General features: G+C 37.5%; 1 protein-coding gene across 1 annotated transcript in view; it reads right to left on the bottom strand.

The window, feature by feature from the left end:
• Positions 1-22,848, bottom strand: part of ADAM9 (ADAM metallopeptidase domain 9) — a 141,268-nt gene that overhangs the window by 42,887 nt on the left and 75,533 nt on the right. Inside the window, exons 12-13 of the mRNA XM_044912805.1 lie at positions 17,252-17,423; positions 9,490-9,582 (exon numbers count right to left, since the gene is read on the bottom strand). Coding sequence (XP_044768740.1) covers positions 9,490-9,582; positions 17,252-17,423 — 265 coding nt within the window. The remainder of the gene's footprint in view (positions 1-9,489; positions 9,583-17,251; positions 17,424-22,848) is intronic.

The raw sequence follows: 22,848 nt of genomic DNA, 5'->3' as shown, positions 1-22,848 counted from the left end.
ATATATGACACTCAGGGAAGATTCACCACACCCTTTGAGGTGCCTGCCACTAATGAGATTAAAAGAGCACCTCTGTTAGGAGCCCCAAAAACAAAGATTTCATTTATGAATGCACTGGCAGGATGCCATACCATGCAAGATGTAATAAATACATTCAGATTACCAGCTGAATTATCAGGCACACATAAGATAACATTTATAGTTCAGGAAACACAGCAATCACATGCTGAGGACATATCTAAGCCCTCAAGGGCACCTGCATGCCCTACTCAAACAAACGAACATACATGCAATCATCCGCTGAGAGAGACAGACCACACCAGAAGGTTTACATTTAATACCACTGTGCAGGTATCTGGAAACAAAACAAACAGACCATTTGACAAATACAGGACACGGAATTATCAAAAAAGAGGGAATAGAGAATATAATCAAGGATATTCAGAAAGAAATCAAAGAAAACATCAACAAGAAGTCACATGGAACAGAAATCAGTATAGAAACAGAGAGCAAAGAAATGAGGAAAGTAATACAAATGGATACAAAAGAGCAAGACAGAAGAGGAGAAAAAATAAACGTTTCATTCAAACCATTAAGAGAGGAGCAAGAATACCGGCAAAGGGAACAAGGAAGATTTTTTTTTTAATTTAGTTTTTTAATTTATTTTTTTTACTTTTTTATTGTTATGTTAATCACCATACATTACATCATCAGTTTTTGATGTAATATGATATGATGATGATATGATGATATCATATCATAAGTTCTTTATAGATTTTGGATACTAGCCCTTTATCTGATATGTCATTTGCAAATATCTTCTCCCATTCTGTCGGTTGTCTTTTGGTTTTGATGACTGCTTCTTTTGCTGTGCAAAAACTTTTTATCTTTTTTTTTTTTAAGATTTTATTTATTTATTTGAGAGAGAGAGAATGAGAGAGAGCACATGAGAGGGGGGAGGGTCAGAGGGAGAAGCAGACTCCCTGCTGAGCAGGGAGCCCGATGCGGGACTCGATCCAGGGACTCCAGGATCATGACCTGAGCCGAAGGCAGTCGCTTAACCAACTGAGCCACCCAGGCGCCCGCAAAAGCTTTTTATCTGGAAGTCCCAATAGTTCATTTTTGCCCTTTCTTCCCTTGCCTTTGGCGATGTTTCTAGGAAGAAGTTGCTGCAGCTGAGGTTGAAGAGGTTGCTGCCTGTGTCCTCCTTTAGGATTTTGATGGACTCCTGTCTCACATTGAGGTCTTTCAGCCATTCAGAGTCTATTTTTGTGTGTGGTGTAAGGAAATGGTCCAGCTTCATTCTTCTGCATGTGGCTGTCCAATTTTCCCAATACCATTTGTTGAAGAGACTGTCTTTTTTCCATTGGACATTCTGTCCTGCTTTGTCAAAGATTAGTTGACCATAGAATTGAGGGTCCATTTCTGGGCTCTCTATTCTGTTCCATTGATCTATGTGTCTGTTTTTGTGCCAGTACCATATTGTCTTGATGATGACAGCTTTGTAATAGAGCTGGAAGTCCGGAATTGTGATGCCGCCAGCTTTGCTTTTCTTTTTCAACATTCCTCTGGCTATTCGGGGTCTTTTCTGGTTCCATACAAATTTTAGGATTATTTGTTCCATTGCTTTGAAAAAAGTGGATGGTATTTTGATGGGGATTGCACCGAATGTGTAGATTGCTCTAGGTAGCATTGACATCTTCACAATATTTGTTCTTCCAATCCATGAGCATGGAACGTTTTTCCATTTCTTTGTGTCTTCCTCAATTTCTTTCATGAGTATTTTATAGTTTTCTGAGTACAGATCCTTTGCCTCTTTGGTGAGATTTATTCCTAGGTATCATATGGTTTGGGGTGCAATTATAAATGGGATCGACTCCTTAATTTCTTTTTCTTCTGTTTTGTTGTTGGTGTATAGGAATGCCACTGATTTCTGGGCATTGATTTTCTATCCTGCCACTTTACTGAATTCCTGTATGAGTTCTAGCAGTTTTGGGGTGGAGTCTTTTGGGTTTTCCACATAAAGTATCATATCATCTAAAAACAGTGAGAGTTTGACTTCTTCTTTGCCGATTTGGATGCCTTTGATTTCTTTTTGTTGTCTGATTGCTGTGGCTAGGACTTCTAATACTATGTTGAATAGCAGTGGTGATAGTGGACACGGGGTACAAGGAAGATTTACTAAAACTTTCTTTACAAAAAACTAGAGGACCCCGGGATGGACTGGCAGGCCACCAAATCCAGGGATAATAGGCCATATATGCAATTAGCATTAAAGATAGGAAAGAAAATAATAACACATCTTTAGTAGATACAGGATCCCAAATATCATTATTAAAGAGAGAAAGACCTAATAAAGGAAAAACTATAAACATTGAAGGACTAGGAGGAAAAATAATCCAGGGAAAACCCATAGAAACAGAAGTGTTAATGTATGAAGAGAACCTATAAGACATACTTTTGTGAGTGCTCTGCAGCTAGGAAATATTATAGGAATGGATTTAATTCTAAAATTATATGAGGAATGGATGCCATTAAAAAGAAAGAAAAATAAGAATATATGCTTAGCACAAGTAAAGATAGATCCAATAGAACTCCCAAGACCCCATAGGGAATCATTTACTAAACGATACCCATTAAAAGGGGGACATAAGGAAATAAGAGAAAAAATAATGGAATTATTAAAAGAGGGTATAATTATTCCAGGAATGTCATCCAGTTTTAATAGTCCCATATGGCCAGTGTTAAAACCTAGTGGACAATATAGGCTAACAGTAGATTATAGAAATCTAAATAAAATATCACCAAAATCAATGGGAGCATTATCTGACACAGAAGAAGTAATAAGTAAGATAACTAGTTATCATGGAAAATATTATGTGACTATAGATATGTCCGACATGTTTTTTTGCAATACCTATTACAGGAAAAAGCCAGGAATATACCACATTCTCATGGGAAGGCAAACAGTATCAATTTGTAAGGCTGCCCCAAAGATATCTGAATAGCCCAGTAATAGCACATACTATCCTGTCCACTCCTATAGATCAATCATTGTACAAATCTCTAGTAGTAATATCCTATACTGATGACATAATAACAACAAAAAAAGATAAGGAGCAATTAAGACAAGAAAAGGAAAAGTTAATACAGCATTTAAGGGAACAGAGATGGACTATTAACGATGAAAAAATATCAGGCCAGACACTCATTGCAAATTTCTAGGAATTCAATGGTCTTCTGAAGGAAGGAAGGTACCGATAAGGTAATAGATAAAATACAAGCAATAGGACACCTAAAGATAAAAGAGAGGCCCAGAGACTTATAGGCTTATTTGGATATTGGAGACAGCATCTACCATACTTAAATATAATCTTAAAACCTACTTACAAAATAACTAGAAAGGCACAAGATTTTGAATGGACAGAACAACAACAACAACAGGCTTTAGATACATTAAGGGATTTTATTAAGACAATTGAAACAATACATTATCCAGCAGCAGGAGAACCATTAAGAATAGAAATATTGATGAGTGGAGAATATGGTCATGGTCCCTATGGACAAAGAAGGAACATAAACCTAATTTTCTACCGATAGGATTTTGGACTACAAAGTTCCCATATTCAGAACATAAATATTCAATATTTGAAAAACATATATGGTTGCTATATGAAGCTTTAAAAAATATAGAACCCCTATTGGGAAATCAAAAAATAACAGTGCCGAGTCATATACCTTTGTTCCACTGGATAAAACTGAGCCCAGAAGAATGGACAGGTATCCAAATTGATTTGAAATTGCTAACTTGGAAATGGTATATCCAAGGAAGAGACATGTCCTTCCAGGGACAACCAGAACTTCACACCGAGGAGATATGTAAGACGGAAATAGTCTTGCTAGAATTTATTCCAAGGGAAAGGCAAATCCATACTCAAAACTTAGGGAAATACATCCCATCCTGATCTAAAGGTCTATCAAATGGCTGGTTTACAGATGGATCACCCCCTGTAGTCTCTGGAAGAACAGAACGGGCAGCCACAGCACTGAGACCCTGGGACAATCTGATCCTCAGAGAAAAAGGTAAAACTCAATCTGCAGAACATGTAGAATTAATTGCAGTAGTATTGGCTATAAGAAAATCATTAGAGGAGAATCAAAGCACCATATATATTTTTACTGACTCATGGGCAGTAGCCCTGTGGTCAGGAAAATGGGAAAGAAATGATCTTAAAATAAATGGCAAAGACATATGGTCAAGAGAATATTGGGAAGAATTATATATAGCTTCAGAGAAAATTAAAATATGTTACACATGTGTCAGCACACAAAAAAAGACAACACAGAGGTATCGAAATATAATAATGAGGTTGATGCATTGACAAGAGACACTGAGGCAATAGAAACAAAGGAAGGATTAAAATTAAAATTAAAAAGAGATAAGGAAGGATGGAGACACACATTGCCACTAATAATATTACAAAGAGATAGGGATGGAAAATGGGAGGTACCTAAAGTAACACCAGTTGAAATTTAAAAAGACAGGAAACCAATATCACACAGATAAGGAAATAACAGAAATACTAATAACTCCACATACAATTATGGAAATACATACAAAGCACAAACAGGAACACATGCCTTATATAAATGGTTCACTGAAAGAAATCTTAAAGTTACTTGGCAGGAGAAAAAAAGAGCATTACAAGGATGCATCACATGTAAACAGATGATACGTAAATACGGGTACACTGCATCAACAGATATATACATACAAGCCTACCACATTTAATTTTACAGTACAGACTTTCTAGGACGTTTAAATCACAGCTATCCACAGATACATGCCTCTACCCTGGTAGACATATATACAGATTTAGGGATAAGCTCTGGCTGCCTCTAGCCCTTCAGCTCATGCAACAATAAGGGCTCTATAGTCATGGGCAGCTCACTTTGGAGCACCAGTAATAGTAGAAAGTGATCAGGGAACTCACTTTACAGCCACCTCAGTTAAAAAGCTCTGTGATCTATGGGACTTACAATAGAATTACCATCTAGCCTACAATCCTACAGCTGCTAGATATACAAAGGGATTTAATTGATTATTAAAAAGAGAATTACGAGGGGTGCCTGGGTGGCTCAATCATTAAGCGTCTGCCTTCGGCTCAGGTCATGATCCCAGGGTCCTGGGATCGAGACCCGCATCGGGCTTCCTGCTCAGCAGGAAGCCTGCTTCTCCCTCTCCCATCCCCCCTGCTTGTGTTCCTGCTCTCGCTATCTGTCTGTCAAATAAATAAATTAAAAATCTTTAAAAAAAAAAAAAAAGAGAGAGAATTACGATTGATAAGAGAAACAAGGAAGTTTTTAACAAGCCCTGGATATAGCTTGCTTTTTGCTAAATCAAAGAGACAGGTTACAAAAAGATGGTCCTCATAAGATGTCAAACACCCCTGCCCCAGATACAGAAAAAAGGGAGGTAACAATAGACACCGCTTAGACTTACATATAAAGCAGCAACAAAACTGAGGGACAATTCCACCTCATTACAGGACATTGTTGCTCACAGGCACGGAAACATTTCTCAGACTACAGGGGCTAAAGGACAGTTGCAACTTAAGAAAATCCAGGACTTTTCTCCTATGGACATACCTTAAAAATCACTGAAGAAAAATTACATACTAGAAGGGCTTTCTATTACAGATTAGAAAAAAAAAACTGATATATATTTTTATGCCCCTGCTTACTTTGTACTTGTCATTATAAGACAAGTCTAATACATGCACACTTACATTATAAATTAGGACACAAAAATGCAGTGTTGATCTCGTTTCCTGCCAATAATGCTGCTGGGCAAATATTACTTATAATTATTAATATTCTCCTGATTCTTTGTCTTGCTGAACTAACCAGATACTTCGCCTATTGCCACAACGGAAATTGCCACATTGGTAATAGGACCCAACCACAGTGCAGAAAATTAGCTAATTATACCATCTGCTTAATTAAGACAGCACTAAAAGAATAAGGTTTTTTACATTAGGAGAGAGAGAGACGCAACAATCACCAGACTCAACCATACCAGACCTCCCGGAATCTCCTGAAAATGATCTAGATTTGACACTTATAACTTGGGAGGACAATCCAGGTATGCAACAATACTTCTCATTAACCTAACCATCAGACGCACAATAGGTAGAACATATATGGTCAGTACAGCACCCTATCTGTGAGAATATAACTAATTCATCTATACCAATTTGTATAGCTAACAACCTCCCATGCATTACCTGACCTACCATCCACTGACAAAATTAGACTTAGAAAACCTTTATAATTCCTGGTAGGACTAGGCATCATCTCTAACTTAATTATCTCTGCAATTCAGGAAGCAGAAATCCAAACTATTAAGCAAGAATTATTTGCATTTAAAAAACATGTGAACCCCTTAAATAACGCAGTAGAAAACTTAGGTTCCAAAATTTTCTCAGCATTTAAAGAATTACATTCTATTGTCCATAGATCATGCATACCAACTGGAATTTAATTAAAATATCAACCATAAGGTTCAGGCCCTGCAAAAAAATTTACTTAATCTGAGAAATTTTTATTTGAATGAACAATTAAAAAATAATTGCTACAGAATCAATAACCTTCTTGAGAGAGCATGGAATGATATTAAAAACATTACAGCAACAGGAAAAATGTATTCTTCTGACTGGACTGAATCTCCTTTACAATTATACACCTCGAGACCTTCAGGTTGTGACAATAGAGGGCAATGTAAACTTTCATTGTTAAGAGTATTAGGAGGTCAAAGATACAAATGTATCCAAAGGGGTACATGCACCCCAATATTTACATCAGTGATGTCCACAATAGCCAAACTGTGGAAAGAGCCAAGAGGTCCATCAACAGATGAATGGATAAAGAAGATATGGTGTGTGTATATATATATATATATATATATATATATATATATATATATACACAATGGAATATTATGCAGCCATCAAAAAAATGAAATCTTGCCATTTGCAACAACGTGGATAGAACTAGAGGGTATTATGCTAAGCAAAATAAGTCAATCAGAGAAAGACAAGTATCATATGATCTCAATGATATGAGGAATTCTTAATCTCAGGGAACAAACCGAAGGTTGCTGGAGTGGTGGGGGGTGGGAGGGATGGGGTGGCTGGGTGATAGACATTGGGGAGGGTATGTGCTATGGTGAGTGCTGTGAATTGTGCAAGACTGTTGAATCACAGATCTGTACCTCTGAAACAAATAATGCAGTATATGTTAAAAAAAAAAAAAAAAAAGAAAATAGGAGGGAGGGGAAAATGAAGGGCGGGAAATCGGAGCAGGAGACGAACCATGAGAGACTATGGACTCTGAGAAACAAACTGAGGGTTCTAGAGGGGAGGGGGGGGGATGGGTTAGCCTGGTGATGGGTATTAAAGAGGGCACGTTCTTCATGGAGCACTGGGTGTTATGCACAAACAATGAATCATGGAACACTTCATCTAAAACTAATGATGTAATGTATGGTGACTAACATAATAAAATAAAACTTTTTAAAAAAAGAGTATTAGGAGGTCAAAGCCTACTAGTATATGACTCACATGCTGTGCCACAACAAATACATGGTAATACTGCACTCCGGTAACACATACACCCCTGTGGATGGATGGATATTATTACCCAAAGAAATGGTATTTCAATGATCTCATAACATGTACTATACCTGGCATGAATTGGAAATCAATGCTGATCTTTTTCCTTTAACAAGAACATCCACTGAAAAGTTATTTTTGAATATGGGACACTTTAACTGGATAATTTGTGCTAATGATTATTCAGAGGTTAAATTCTTCAATCATACTAAAATGAAGGATACTACTATCACCATAAACAATGAATGTATTAAAATATTGTATGCTATTAATGTAACATGTAATAATGTTGCCAAAATGGGTACCTACATCTCAGAATATTCATAGAAAGATCTTCCAACATCTTACCATATAAAATAACAGAAATACCTTGGGTTAAAACTGACAAAATTGATAAACTTTTGGATGAAAACATGGAAGGACTCAAAGCAGCCCATAAAACCTTAACCAACAAGCTAACCCACTTTAAAAATGCTATGCAGGCCATTCATGCAGCTTCAGCCGTCACTAATACTAACTTAGCTGCATTAAACAAAGACATAGAAAACTTACATAATAAATGTTCCTTTCTAGAATTGTTAGCAAAACCCTTCAAACAGGTGGTTTGTTTTGGCTTCTGGTCTGACTATAACCCTTTAAAATACCTAACGATGGGATGGAATTATCTCTACACATGTTTGGGAATCCATTAAGGAAGTCCTTTTAGTTATCATTTTTGCTATATATCTTATTAAATATGCTATTAGAATGTTATGCACTCTTAAACTTAAAAAGAAAAAAATCACAGAAAGACTATGATTAACCATACCCTCGCCATTCTTTTTTGGATACACCAAGAGCCTATGTTGAAGATTCCATATGTATTTTTTTTATTGTCTTCTTTTTGTTTGACTTTATTCAATTAGATGTGACTTTGAGTTGGGAGTTTTTGTGTTTGCTTGATTCATTTTAATATATCTATCTTGTTTGGATTTGATGTGCTCTTTATCTTATATGGTTTGAATTTAACTGATTTTGTTTGATTTCTATTGAAAACTTGATTAAATAACCTAAAAGTACCTTTTGCTATGTTACCAAACTACTACTGCCATCCTGCTGTAAGACATACTTGATTCCTGCATGGCCCTTACAGAATTTGCCATGAGGAATCATGGAGTGGAATGTAGAGAGCAAAATGGAGTCTCTCACGTCAAGCAGGAGACTATGTCATGCAATGACGTGAGCAGTTCAGTTACTGCAGCTAGGAGGTATCACTGGGACCCACGTCAGCCGACACCCCAGAACTGAACACGAAGAACCAGAGGAGGTCTGCAGAGACCCAAAATGGAGTAAATCCCTTTAAAAAGGGAAGGATTTTGGCAGAAAACTGTCAAACTCTTCAGACCTGACCCCTCTTTGTCTGATTTAAAAAGGCAATTGCCGCAGAAGGCTCTGCCCCATTGATCTCCGGGATCTCCGAACAGAACCAAGAGTCTTCACCACTAGAACATCAGAAGCATTGAGTGCAGAGAGCTGACCCGGACCAGACCGAGGCCTTACCTCAACCACACGCCCACAGACTGACTTCAAATTTGGTTTGTGAATTTCCTGCACCCTTCTGTTATCTTGTTCGTTGTGTGGCTTGTCTTCTCTCCTGCTATGGGTGCTTTGTAAGAAGCCAAGTTCAATCACATGATCAATTGATTGTCACTGAGTTTGGAATCCTGAAACCTGCTTTCTAATTGTGATTTAACTTTGCTTTACGACTGAATAAAGCTGACATTGTGGAAAGACACAAATCGTGTGTGCGCCTTCATAGTGTGCTCATGACACTTACCCAACAGTCTTTACAACAGTCACCATATGCACATTCGGCAGATGATTTAAGTTTACAAGTACTTCCTTCACAACAAGGGTCAGATTCACACTCCTGTGAAAAGAAAATAACTGTCAATAAGGAAAGGAGTCATTGTCATCAATTTTCATTAATCAAAGTCTTATCTCAGATCTAAAATCTTCTTTCTAACTGGGCTATAGCTGTGCTCGCTTCAGCAGCACATATACTAACTGGGCTATAGCAGTTACTCTCTGGAAAATCACTTACTATCCTTCTGAAGTTATCAGTGACTCTTCATTTATAACCATTTAAAGTTCAACAACTTTCAAAGGACTGAAATCATACAGAGAATGCCTCTTTGTCTGCTGGAACTGCCAGAAGAAGATACCATAGACTGGTGGCTTCAACAACAGAAATTTACTATCCATAGTTCTACAGGCTAGCGGTCCAAACAAAGTTCCAGCCAATTCGGTTTTTGGCAAGCACTTTCTTCCTAGCTTGCAGACAGTTGCCTTCTGGCTGTGTGCTCACACGGCCCCTCTTCAGTGTGGATGTTCTGACAGAGAGAGAGCAAGCAAGCTCTTCAGGATCTCTTCTCTTAAAAACACTAACCCTGTCAGATCAGGACCCCATCCTGACCGCATTCACCTTAATTACTTACTTGGAGGCCCCATCTGCAGATACAGCTACCCTGGGGGCTAGGGCTTCAACATATAAATTTGGAGGAGGAGGATACATTCAGTCATAAGTTCCTTTAATTATCATGGAGAATTAAGCATCCATCAATGCCTTTCTCTTCATGCTCAAGGTCTGACTTATCTAATGGGTGTGTCTTCACCTTATGTGGACATTCTTTTTATCTTGCCTGGCTTCTCTCACCTCACTTTAAGCCTCCATGGCTCCCCATCACACCCCCCCCACACAAATCCCACAACCTCCCACCCACAGAGACATCTCCTCTATGTTCCAGCTAATGTGTTCAGGTCTGAATTGTTTGAGAGAGGAGAAGGAGGGGGAAAGAATAAGACAGGGGACAGAAGGAAGAGGGGAAGAGAGGGGGCCGAGGAAATAAGCTTTCTTTCATTTTTGAAGAATATTTGTCCTACTTTGGAATTCTAGGTTGACAGTTTCTTCCACTGAGAACTGTAAATATGCTGTTCTATTGTCTTCTGGCCCTTAGTGTTTCAGGGAAAAAATCAGCTGCCATTCATATCTCTGTTCCCCTGTTTTTTTATTGGCTTCTTTCATTATTTTCCCTTTATATCAGCATTTTGACTACAGTATACCTAAGTGAATTTTCTTTGTAATGATTCTGGCATGGGTTCACTTGGTGTTTTGAAATTGTAAGTCAATGTTTTTCCCTAAATTAGGGGGGTTTTCAGCCATTATTTCTTTTATTTTTTCTTTCATTCTTAGTCTCCTGAAATTTCACTAACAGTTACATTAGACTATTTGATATCTCCTATGTGTCCCTGATTCTCTGCTCATTTTTCTTTTATCTTTTCTATTTGTTCTTTAGATTGGATTATTTCTTTTGATCGGCTTCATGTTCATTGACTCTTCTGCCGTATTAGTCTGCTATTAATTCTATCCAGTGAAACTTTCATTTATTGGACTTTTTAGTTCTATAATTTCTATTTGGTTCTTTATTATAATTTACATTCTTTCTAAAATTTTTTATCTCTTTAATCATGAAGACCATATTTTTCTTTATTTCTTTGATGATAAATAGTGGAATACAATTGATAGCAGCTTTATTTCTAATAGCAAAATGTGAGAAAAAAACCCAAATGTCCTTTAATGGGTGAATGATTAAGCAAACTCTGCATGGTTAAACAATGGTTAAACAAACTCCAGGCAGGACCTCCGGGCTGGTGGAAACACTAGCATAAACATTATTCCAAGTTCTCCGTAGTAAAATCCATCCAATGGAACAATACTCATAAAAAGGAATGAAATAGTAATACATACAACAACTTTAGATTGACCTCAAAGGCATTTCATTTAGTGAAAACAGTCAGTCTCAAAGAGTATATATTTTATATATACTCCATTTTATATAAACTCCATTTATATGACATTATTGAAATGGCAATACTACAGATAGAGAACAGCTTAGAGGTAGCCAGGGGAAGGGATCAGGGCTAGAGTTGGGGGTGGGTATGAATACAAAGAGGTAGCAGCAGGGAGTTTTTTTGTGTGATGATAGAACAGTTCTCTGTGTTAACTGAGGTGGTGTTTACATAAATCAATAAATGGGATAAAATTACACATACACACGCATACACAAATGTGGTTAAAAATGGTGAAAACTGAATAAAGTCTGTGATCTAGTTAATGCATCAATGTCAGTGTCCTGGTTTTTATATTGCATGAGAGCTACATAAGATGTCACTTTTGGGAGAAACTGGTGAAAATACATGGGGCTCTTCGCACTGTTTATGCAACTTCCCATTAGTTTATAATCTTTTCATGATAAAAATGTAAAAATAAATGAACTCTAGGGACACCTGGGTGGTTCAGTCAGTTAAGCATCTGCCTTCGGCTCAGGTCATGATCCCAGGGTCCTGGGACTGAGCCCTGAATTGGGCTCCCTGCTCAGCGGGGAGTCTGCCTCTCCCTCTCTCCCTGCTTGTGCGCCACCCCCCTCTCTGTCTGCATCAAATAAATAAATAAAAATATTTTTAAAATAAATAAATAAATGAACTCTAATTTAAACCTTGTACCATACAAAAGAATTAAGTCAAAATCGATCATAGTCCTAAATATAAACCCTAAAATTAGAAGGCTTCTAGGAGAAAACCTTTGCAACTTTAGATTAGACAAAGATTCCTGAGATATAACATCAAAAAAGCATAGCCCATAAAAGCATAAATTGGTAAAATGGGCTTTCATCAAAATATAAAGCTTCTAGTCTTCAAAAAACACTGTTAAGGTAATTAAAGATAAGCCAGAGACTGGGAGAAAATATCTACAAATCTGGATAAAGGACTCATATCCAGAATATATGAAGTACTCCCAAAACTATCTAATTTTCAAAATGGGGAAAAGAGGTGAACAGACACATCATCAAAAAAAGATATACAAATGGCAAATAAGCACATGAAAACATGCTCAACATCACTAGTCACTAAGGAAATGCAAATTAAAACCTCAGTGAGGTACCACTTCACATTCAAGAGAATGGCTAAACTGAACGACTGACTATATGAAGTGTTGCCAAGGATGTAAAAGAACTAGAACTCTCATACACTGACACTGGGGATGTAAAATGGTACAAACACTTTGGAAAACAATTTGAACATGTCTCGAAAAGTTATACACCTAACATATGACCCAGTCATTCCACTCCTAGGTATTTATCCAAGAGAAATGAAAACATAAGTCCATATGAAGACTTGTATGCAAGTCTTCCAATACAGCAGCTTTACGTGTTAATAGCCAAAAACTGGAAAGAACCCAAATGTACATGAACAGATGAAAAGATAAACCAACGGTACCATGTCCATACTACTCAATGATAAACAGCAATAAAAAGGAATGAACTACTGACACAGTAGCAACATGGATGAATCTCAAAATAATTATGCGGAGGGAATGAAGCTAGAGAAAAAAAAAATCATTCCACTTACATGAAATTCTAGGAAATGCACACTAACGTATAATGACAGAAAGGAGATCAGTGATTGCCTGAGGATGGGAGAACAAAAAGGGATGGAAAGGGCGCCTGGGTGACTCAGCTGGTTAGGCGATTGCCTTCGGCTCGGGTCGTGATCCTGGGGTCCTGGGATTGAGTCCCATATCGGGCTCCCCCTGCTCAGCGGGGAGCCTGCTTCTCCCTTTCCCTCTGCCTGCCACTCCCCCAGCTTGTACTCTCCCTCTGTCAAATGGATAAATAAAATCTTTTTTAAAAAGGGGGGGGGGGGGGGGTGGAAAGAAGGGAGTACCAAGAGTCACAAAGAACTTTTTGGGATAATGACGTGTTTATTATCTTGATCATGAAGATGGTTTCACACAAGTATACATGTGTCAAAAATGTATCAACTTATATACTTTAAATATATGCAGTTTATTGTTGACCAAGTTTTCACAATTGCACATTTCTTACTCTTTGCTCTGTCCTAACATAGTTATTAGTTTTTTAGTAAAGCTCCTCTCTTTCCTACAGGCCCCTGAGCTCTGCTTGTCCCTACAGAAAAAGTGGAGTGTGCCACCCCCTCCCTCCTATCAGCTATTCGTGTAAATCAGCTGACTACAGCAGAACACTTTCATATCAGACCTCACTGGTCATTTCCCCTTGCTTATCCAGCTTCCTCTTAAAAGATTCTGCTTATCAGCTTGCCCTCACCTTGACCCTTTAAAAGAAAAACCTTTTCTTATTTCATTTTAAGATGCTTTCAGATTTCTGAGATCAGAGCATTCTCCCTATTACAATAGTCTTTATTCTGAATAAAGCCTTTCATTATCTAAGTCCAAATTTGGTTTCTTTAACACTGTATTCAATTATACTTTAATAAAGCTGCCAAATTGTTTTCAAAAACACTATGTAAGACATATGGCTTTGAGGAAACAGACTATATACACAGGAATTTTGTTTATAAGTACAATTTTAAATGGTTTTATAACAACTGATCATTAGTGGATAAAAGTTAATGCCCTAGATTATTTCACGTGGCCCCCCTCAACTAAAGAGCTAATATAAATATTTTCCATTACAAAAATGCTAAAAGAAATTATGGAGGGGCTATGATGACAGTCTTGAAATAAGAGTACTACAAGCTGAGCCAAAATACAAAATTCATTAAATCTTAAGGAAAAAAATTGATAAATTTTCCTTCATTTAAATTTCAAATTTCCGTATAATAAAATACATCCTATGAAAAGCTAAATGTCAAGAGTGAATCCTAAGCCAAACCAAGAAACAGACTCAAACTATAGAGAACAAACTGATGGTTATCAGAGGGAAGAGTGTGGGGGGGGATGGGTGAAATAGGTGATGGGGATTAAGGAGTGTGCTTGGCGTGCTGAGCAGCAGGTGATGTATGGAAGTGTTGAATCACTATATGGTACACCTGGAACTAATATTACACTGTATGGTAACTGGAATTTCAATAAAAACTTAAAAAATAAATAAATAAATGAACAGTAAATAAATAAAGGAAATGAAAAGAGAAGAAAAAATGTAAACTAGAAAAAAACTGATAGAACACAAAATGGAAATGAATTAAAAATTATAATTAAAAAGTAAGACTGGGGGAAGAAAAGACAGAACCTTAATGGAAACTTCGGGTGATGATGACTTGTCAATGTAGTCACCGACTGTAACAAATGTCCCACTGTGCTGCAGGACGTGGACAGTATGGGAGGTTGTGTGTGGGGTGGTATATGGGAACTCTTGGTACTTTCCATTCAATCTTTCTGTGACCCTAAAACTTCTCTAAAAGATAAAGTTAACTAATTTTTTAAAAGCTAAATTGTAAGCTACAAAGGAGAAATATTAAAACATATACAAAACAACGGACTTTGCCCACAATACGTGAGCTCCTAAAAATCAATTTAAAAGAATGAATAACCCAACAGAAAAATTGATAAGGGATATAAAATGGTCATTCATACAAAAAAATATGCACATAGTCTATAAGCATATGAAAAGATTAAGAACTGAAACAATATCTTCTTAAGAAAATATTTATTATTCTTTCCTGGAAAGACTATACTGTAGCGGGGCACCAAATGCCACAATAAACTATTGGTAGAAGTGCAAATTGACACAGGCTTTTTGTAGGAAATTTCATAGCCTCTAATAAAATTTAAAAACACATACTCTTCAATTCAGTAATTCTACCCTTATGTAATTATCTTAGAGAAATACTTGCATACCTGCCTATATATACATGGGATGTGCACAAAGAGGGACTGTTTGCAACAGAAAAATACTAATTACAATAAGTAGATGTCCATTAATGAGAGTATGGTTCAAGAAATCATAGTATATCCTTAAATGGGAATACCAGTACATCCTTATATGGGAATACTAATCAGCAGATTAAAAGATCATGTCTACATAGGGTAATGACATGGAAAAATCTCCAAGATATATTAATAGAAAACAAAACAAAACAAAACCTCTACATACAACATATTAAGTCTGATATGCAAAAAAATAAAATAAAATCCTGGGGCGCCTGGGTGGCCCAGATGGTTAAGCGTCTGTCTTCGGCTCAGGTCATGATCCCAGGGTCCTGGGATCGAGCCCCACATCGGGCTCCTGGTTCAGCAGGGAGCCTGCTTCTCCCTCTCCCTCTGCCTCTCCCCCTCCTCATGCTCTCTCTCTCTCTCTCTGTATCTCTGTGTCTCAAATGAATAAATAAAATCTTTAAAAAAAAAAAAAATAAAATAAAATAAAATCCTAAAACAAACCCAACTATTTACAAATGTACATTTTATATATGTGTGTATAAAGGTACAAAGTCTAAAAAGAAACACACTAAACTTATAAAAATGATTACCAATGTAGAAGGAAGTTTAAAAATTTATGGAGGAAATAATGGTATGAAAGGGAACTTTGCTTGTACTTACTATTTGAAACTTTTGTACCAAAAAAAATCTGTGGTATTTGAGATGGAAGTGGTATTCGAGACGGAAGTGGTATTCTTTCTTAAAGAGTAATTCTGTAGTGTGAAAGTTCAAAATGCAAATATAGACTATTTCAGCAAGTTTGGTAGTGAAGCGAACAGTTAGGAGAAAGCAAAAGATATATAATATTTAAAGAAGAAAGATCTGAGAATGCCTGGAAAGGAGAAGAGCCTGGTCACCCGAAGAGTATAACGTTAATTTAAACCTTGTTAGGGCCTTACTTTCCTCATTTGAAATGAGAATACGAAAAATATCAACCTCTTAGGGTTATTGTGAGGATTTTACCACGCAAAACATTTAGCAGAAGTCCCTGAAAGTCAGCAACAGTCTAATGAAGGCCCGTCACAAGTACATCATAAAATACATGCTGTCTTTCTAGAGCATGAAGTCATCTGGCAAAAGTCAGATATGGTCAGATACGGAAGAAGAAGTACTTGTGGAAAACATTAAGAATATGGTCAAGCTTAAACACAACTAAACAAATTTCTTCAAAATTTAATGCAAGGCCAGGAAGAAAAGGACTTTTACACAGGCCACTTTGAGAGGAGAATGGCTAAGATACAGAATAATAATAACAAAGATGGGCATTGGCTTAAGGCGCTAAGTGTGCATAACAGGTCTGACAGAGCCAGAGATCAGTGGGCACAACACTGAAGGTGAATAAAGGGAGAATGCTAACCTAAGTAGCAAGAATTTTGTTCCTGAAGGACTCTGGAAAATGGATCCGCTTCAATTTATTATTAAAATGAGTCCAACTGAACAAATATTTCTGCAATGGTAGTGCCGGAACAGTGGAAGCTTACAAATAAAGAGCGAACTGAAAAACTGATTAGTTCTTTAAAGTAAATAAATGACCTAATAACCATAACAGAAATGGCAGAAGGTAGCAAAAAATAGAAGAATAAACACAGTGCTTTCCTTGATGTCAAAACAGATGACACCATTAGTTATATTCTGGGAAGGAAGACAAGACCAATCCCAGGCATATATCCCCACAAGCAAAATACCAATCCTCATTTGCCACTAAATTTCACCAACTCCTATGCCAGTTGCCCAAAGCAAGCTATTCCATTTTTTCCAAATCCTGAGGTAACTTCACAAAGCAAAAATCAAAAATTAAACTGACCTTTGGAGTACCACAGTCACACTCTTCCCCAGGATCCACCAATTTATTACCACAGAAGGGAGCACTATAGGCTTCATCAGGCTTTGGAATATTAAGAAGGCAGTTTCCTCCTTTATTTAAAGTTAACTTCTCAAAGTCCTCTGCACTGCAACTGCTAAAGTTTCTGGAACCTCTATAATAAACATTAAGAAAAAGATCTTATGTCATAGCAATTATTCATTTTGAAATTTTAAATCATGTCCTCAACCAACAAGAAGTGAATATTTACAATGGCAGAAAATAAACTACCAAAAAACAGAGAGAAAAAAATAGAGAGAAATGAGAATAAATATAGTACATTATTTCAGTTACTACATAATAATTCACTATTTTGGTTATATTATACCTCCATGAAAATGTCTTCCAAACATATAAATTACATTAATATATAAAATCGTAAGAAGACCTTAGAAATTATCTAGTCCTATCCAAAATTCAGTTTTATTTACCTTCTATAATAAAAGTTCCTCAAATATTTGACACTAGCTATATGTTTCCCCAATCTTCTTCACTCTACAGGATAACATTCTTATGTTCCCCTCACTATCACATACAGGGAGCCATGTGAAAATAACATGAATGGGCATTCCAGTGAGGATGCATGATAGCCACCAAGAAGCAAAATGCACAGGGCGCCTGGGTGGCTCAGATGGTTAGGCGTCTGCCTTCGGCTCAGGTCATGATCTCAGGGTCCTGGGATTGGGTCCCGCATCGGGCTTCCTGCTCCTTGGGAGCCTGCTTCTCCCTCTGCCTCTCTCTCTCTCTCTCTCTCTGTCTCTCATGAATAAATAAATAAAATCTTTAAAACAAAAAAACAAACAAACAAACAAAAAAAAGAAGCAAAATGCACAGTGCAGAATTTTAGCTACAGTTTGAGGCTTAAACCTTATGATAACTCCTGAGAACCATGCTTACTACTCTGAAGGCTAGATGGGCTTCTAGAAATTGTCCACCTTGAGCTATCCATGTGAGATCTATAAAAATGCAATTTTGATTTGTTCTACATGTTGTTGGGGTTTTTTTAGTTATGGGTTTACTCAATAACTCTAAAATACATTCAGATAGTCCCATTGCCTATTTTCACTTTTGAAGATCAGAGAGAAACATACCCACATCTACACCAAGGATCTTTGAGAAATCCAAGTCCCATTAAAATTTTATCAGGGGAATTTGGTGCCCTGAAAGAATCTCTTTCAACAGTTTGAGCAGTGGTGCCAAGAGTAGCATCAGAAATGAAAACTGTGGTGCATTATACTTATTAAGGAGGCATCCCTGTCTATGTTGGCTCTTTTGTACTCCCAAGGAACCTAAGAAACAGATCCTTTCTGTGAGACTTTGTGTTCTGGATATACATATTACACTGTTCTTTGCTAACTGGCCCAAACTTTCCAGAGAAGTACATAGTCCTGACTCTTGGCTCTTGGAAATGGAAAGCAGTCTGCCTAGACATTTTTGTACCGTTAACTACTATTTGACAAAAAAAAGTCTTTGAATGTGGGGTTTTGAAGGATTTTAACAGACTGACCCACAGACAAAGAAAGGTCAATTGTCTGTAACAAAAAATAAAAGGAGGGGGGGGCCAAGGCAATATTTTGGTTCACATAGAAAGAAAAGATCTCCCACAAATCTATTGACAATAACAAAAAGGCTTGTTTTCAGTATTCTTTTTCTCACTAATCTCTATTAATGATACTGTGAGGAAGAGTCCTCTTGTACAATACCATTCATTCAAGTATTTGAACATTATTATGCACAAGGCACTCTTCTTCTGTGCAAGGGATAAAATGGTGAACAAAGCAGACAAAAATCCTCACCCCCATAAATATGGCATTCTAGTGAGTGAGAAAAACTATACACATGGTAAGTGAACTGCAGAGTATACAAAGGTGTTAAGTGCCATGGGGGTAAAATAGGGAGGAGGTGAAGCAGGTGACCGAGGTGGGGGGGTGGGGGGAGGGAAGCAATAGCAGTCAGGACAGGTACTTCAAACACTGTGACAACCGAATGAGAACTGGATATCTGGGAAAAGAACATCACGCCAGGAAAGAATAGCAAGTGTGAAAGCCTAAGGTAAAAGCCTGCCTGGAGTGTACAGGAAACAATAAGGAAGCCAGTGCGGTTGGAGTAGAGTGAGTCAGGGAAGGAATGAGTAATGAGAGATGCAGTCAACAAAGGTGAGAATAGGCCATTGTAAGACTTGACTCCCACAGTAAACTGTGAGAGAAATGAGGAATTTGGGGGGACGATACAATGGAAAGTGAGCAGGAGTAACATGATTTGACTTGTGCTTTAATAGGATCACCATGGTTGCTATTTTAAGCAGAAAGAACATACAAAGGGTTCCTGCAGAAATCCACTCAACTGATGATGATGTACCAGCATGACAGCAGTGGAAACAGTAAGGAGTGTTTGGATTATTTATATGTTTTAAAGGAATAGCACTTAAGATGAAGAATGTGAATAAAAAGAGAGAAGTCAAGGATGACTCCAACATTTTTTGTGCCAAACTACGAGAAGGAAGGAGTTACCATTAACTGACATGGAGAAGACTGTGGGTAGAGCAGGTTTTAGGAGAGATAACGGAAGTCTGAGTCTAATAGACATCAGGTGACAATGTCAGAGTAGTAGTATCTAGTAATTATCTCATAAACAAAGGAGACTTCAATTTATTTATTTATTTTTTGGTAGGAGACTTCAATTTAAACAGAGTCTTGTGACTGCTTTTTATTTGCTATTGTTGATCTACATATGGTAAGTATCTTGCCTGCCATGTAGTACAAATACAATAATGTTTTCTATAAGAATACATTAATCAGCCAATAACCACAGAAATTGTGCAGACATATGGTATATTTCTGCAATTAAGTCCCTAATTCTAATCTACATAAAGTCTAGCACTTCTCTTGGGGGTACCTGGGTGGCTCAGTCAGTTAAGCGTCTGCCTTCAGCTCAGGTCATGATCCCAGGGTGCTGGGACTAAGCCCCGTATCAGGCTCTCTGCTCAGCAGGGAGTCCGCTTCTCCCCCTAATTCTGTATGCTGCTCTGCCTGCTTCTGTGCTCATGTTCTCTCTCTCTGTCAAATAAATAAATAAAATCTTAAAAAAAGAACTACATAAAGTCTACCGCTTCTAAACAGGTTATTTCAATTTTATTTTTATTATGTTATGTTAGTCACCATACAGTACATCATTAGTTTTTGATGTAGTGTTCCATGATTCATTGTTTTCATGTAACACCCAGTGCTCCATGCAGTACGTGCCCTCCTTAATATCCATCACCGGGCTAACCCATCCCCCTACCCCCCTCTAAAACGCTCACTTTCTCAGAGTCCATAGTCTCTCAAGGTTCATCGCCCCCTCCAATTTCCCCCCCCTTCAGTTTTCCCTTCCTCCTCCTAATGTCCTCCATTCTATTCCTTATGTTCCACAAATAAGTGAAACCATATGATAATTGACTTTCTCTGCTTGACTTATTTCACTTAGCATAATCTCCTCCAGTCCCATCCATGTTGATGTAAAAGTTGGGTATTCATCCTTTCTGATGGCTGAGTAATATTCCATTGTCTATATGGACCACATCTTCTTTATCCATTCGTCTGTTGAAGGGCATCTCAGCTCTTTCCACAGTTTGGCTATTGAGGACATTGCTGCTATGAACATTGGGGTGCATATGGCCCTTCTTTTCACTACATCTGTGTCTTTGGGGTAAATACCCAGGAGTGCAATTGCTGGGTCATAGGGTAGCTCTAGTTTTAATTTTTTTGAGGCACCTCCACACTGTTTTCCAAAGTGGCTGTACTAACTTGCATTCCCACCAACAGTGTAAGAGGGTTCCCCTTTCTCCACAACCTCTCGAACACTTGTTGTTTCTTGCCTTGTCAAATTTTGTCATTCTAACTGGTGTAAGGTGGTATCTCAATGTGGTTTTGATTTGAATTTCCCTGACAGCTAGTGATGACGAACATTTTTTCATGTGTCTGTTAGCCATTTGTATGTCTTCTTTGGAGAAGTGTCTGTTCATGTCTTCTGCCCATTTTTTGACTTGATTATTTGTTTTTCGGGTGTTGAGTTTGAGAAGTTCTTTACAGATCTTGGATACCAGCCCTTTGTCTGTAGTGTCATTTGCAAATATCTTCTCCCATTCTGTGGGTTGCCTCTTTGTTTTGTTGACTGTTTCGTTTGCTGTGCAGAAGCTTTTTAACTTGGTGAAGTCCCAAAAGTTCATCTTTGCTTTTACTTCACTTGCCTTTGGAGATTATCTCGAAGGAAGTTGCTGTGGCCGATGTCAAAGAGGTTACTGCCTATGTTCTCCTCTAGGATTTTGATGGATTCCTGCTTCACATTGAGGTCTTTCATCCATTTTGAGTTTATCTTTGCGTATGGTGTTAGAGAATGATTGAGTTTCATTCTTTTCTATATAGCTGTCCAATTTTCCCAGCACCATTTACTGAAGAGACTGTCTTTTCCATTGCATATTTTTTCCTGCTTTGTCGAAGATTATTTGACCATAGAGTTGAGGGTCCATATCTGGGCTCTCTATTCTGTTCCATTGGTCTATATGTCTGTTTTTGTGCCAGTACCATGCTGTATTGGTGATCATGGCTTTGTAATATAGCTTGAAATCAGGCAGCATGATGCCCCCAGCTTTTTCTTTTTCAACATTTCCTTGGTGATTCAGGGTCTTTTCTGATTCCATACAAATATTAGGATTGTTTGTTCCAGCACTTTGAAAAATGTCATTGGAATTTTGATCGGGATGGCACTGAAGGTACTGATTGCTCTGGGCAGCTTAGACATTTTAACAACGTTTATTCTTCCGATCCATGAGCATGGAAAATTTATTCATCTTTTTGTGTCTTCTTCAATTTCTTTCATGAGTGTTCTGTAGTTCCAAGAGTATAGATCCTTTACCTCTTTGGTTAGGTTTATTCTGAGGTATCTTATGGTTTTTGGTGCTATTGTAAATGGAATCGATTCTCTAATTTCTCTTTCTACAGTTGCACTGTTAGTGTATAAGAAAGCAACTGATATCTGTGCATTGATTTTGTATCCTTCCACATTACTGAATTGCTGTATGAGTTCTAGTAATTTGGGGGTGGAGTCTTTTGGATTTTCCACGTAAAGTATCATGCCGTCTGCGAAGAGAGAAAGTTTGGCTTCTTCTTTGCCAATTTGAATACCTTTTATTTCTTTTTGTTGTCTGATTGCTGTTGCTAGGACTTCTAGTACTATGTTGAACAAGAGTGGCAAGAGCGGGCATCCTTGTCATGTTCCTGATCTTAAGGGAAAGGCTCTCAGCTTTTCCCCATTGAGGATGATATTCGCTGTGGGTTTTTCATAGATGGATTTTATGAAATTGAGGAATGTTCCCTCTATCCCTATACTCTGAAGAGTTTTAATCAGGAAAGGATGCTGTATTTTGTCAAATGCTTTTTCTGCATCAATTGAGAGGACCATATGGTTCTTCTCTCTCCTCTTATTAATGTTTTCTATCACATTGATTGATTTGTGAATTTTGAACCACCCTTGCATCCCAGAGATAAATCCCACATGGTTGT

Source organism: Neomonachus schauinslandi, chromosome 2 (assembly GCF_002201575.2).
Source record: "Neomonachus schauinslandi chromosome 2, ASM220157v2, whole genome shotgun sequence".
Taxonomy (NCBI): Eukaryota; Metazoa; Chordata; class Mammalia; order Carnivora; family Phocidae; genus Neomonachus; species Neomonachus schauinslandi.
Note: the sequence above shows the minus strand (reverse complement) of the source record. Positions and strands in the feature narration are given on the sequence as shown.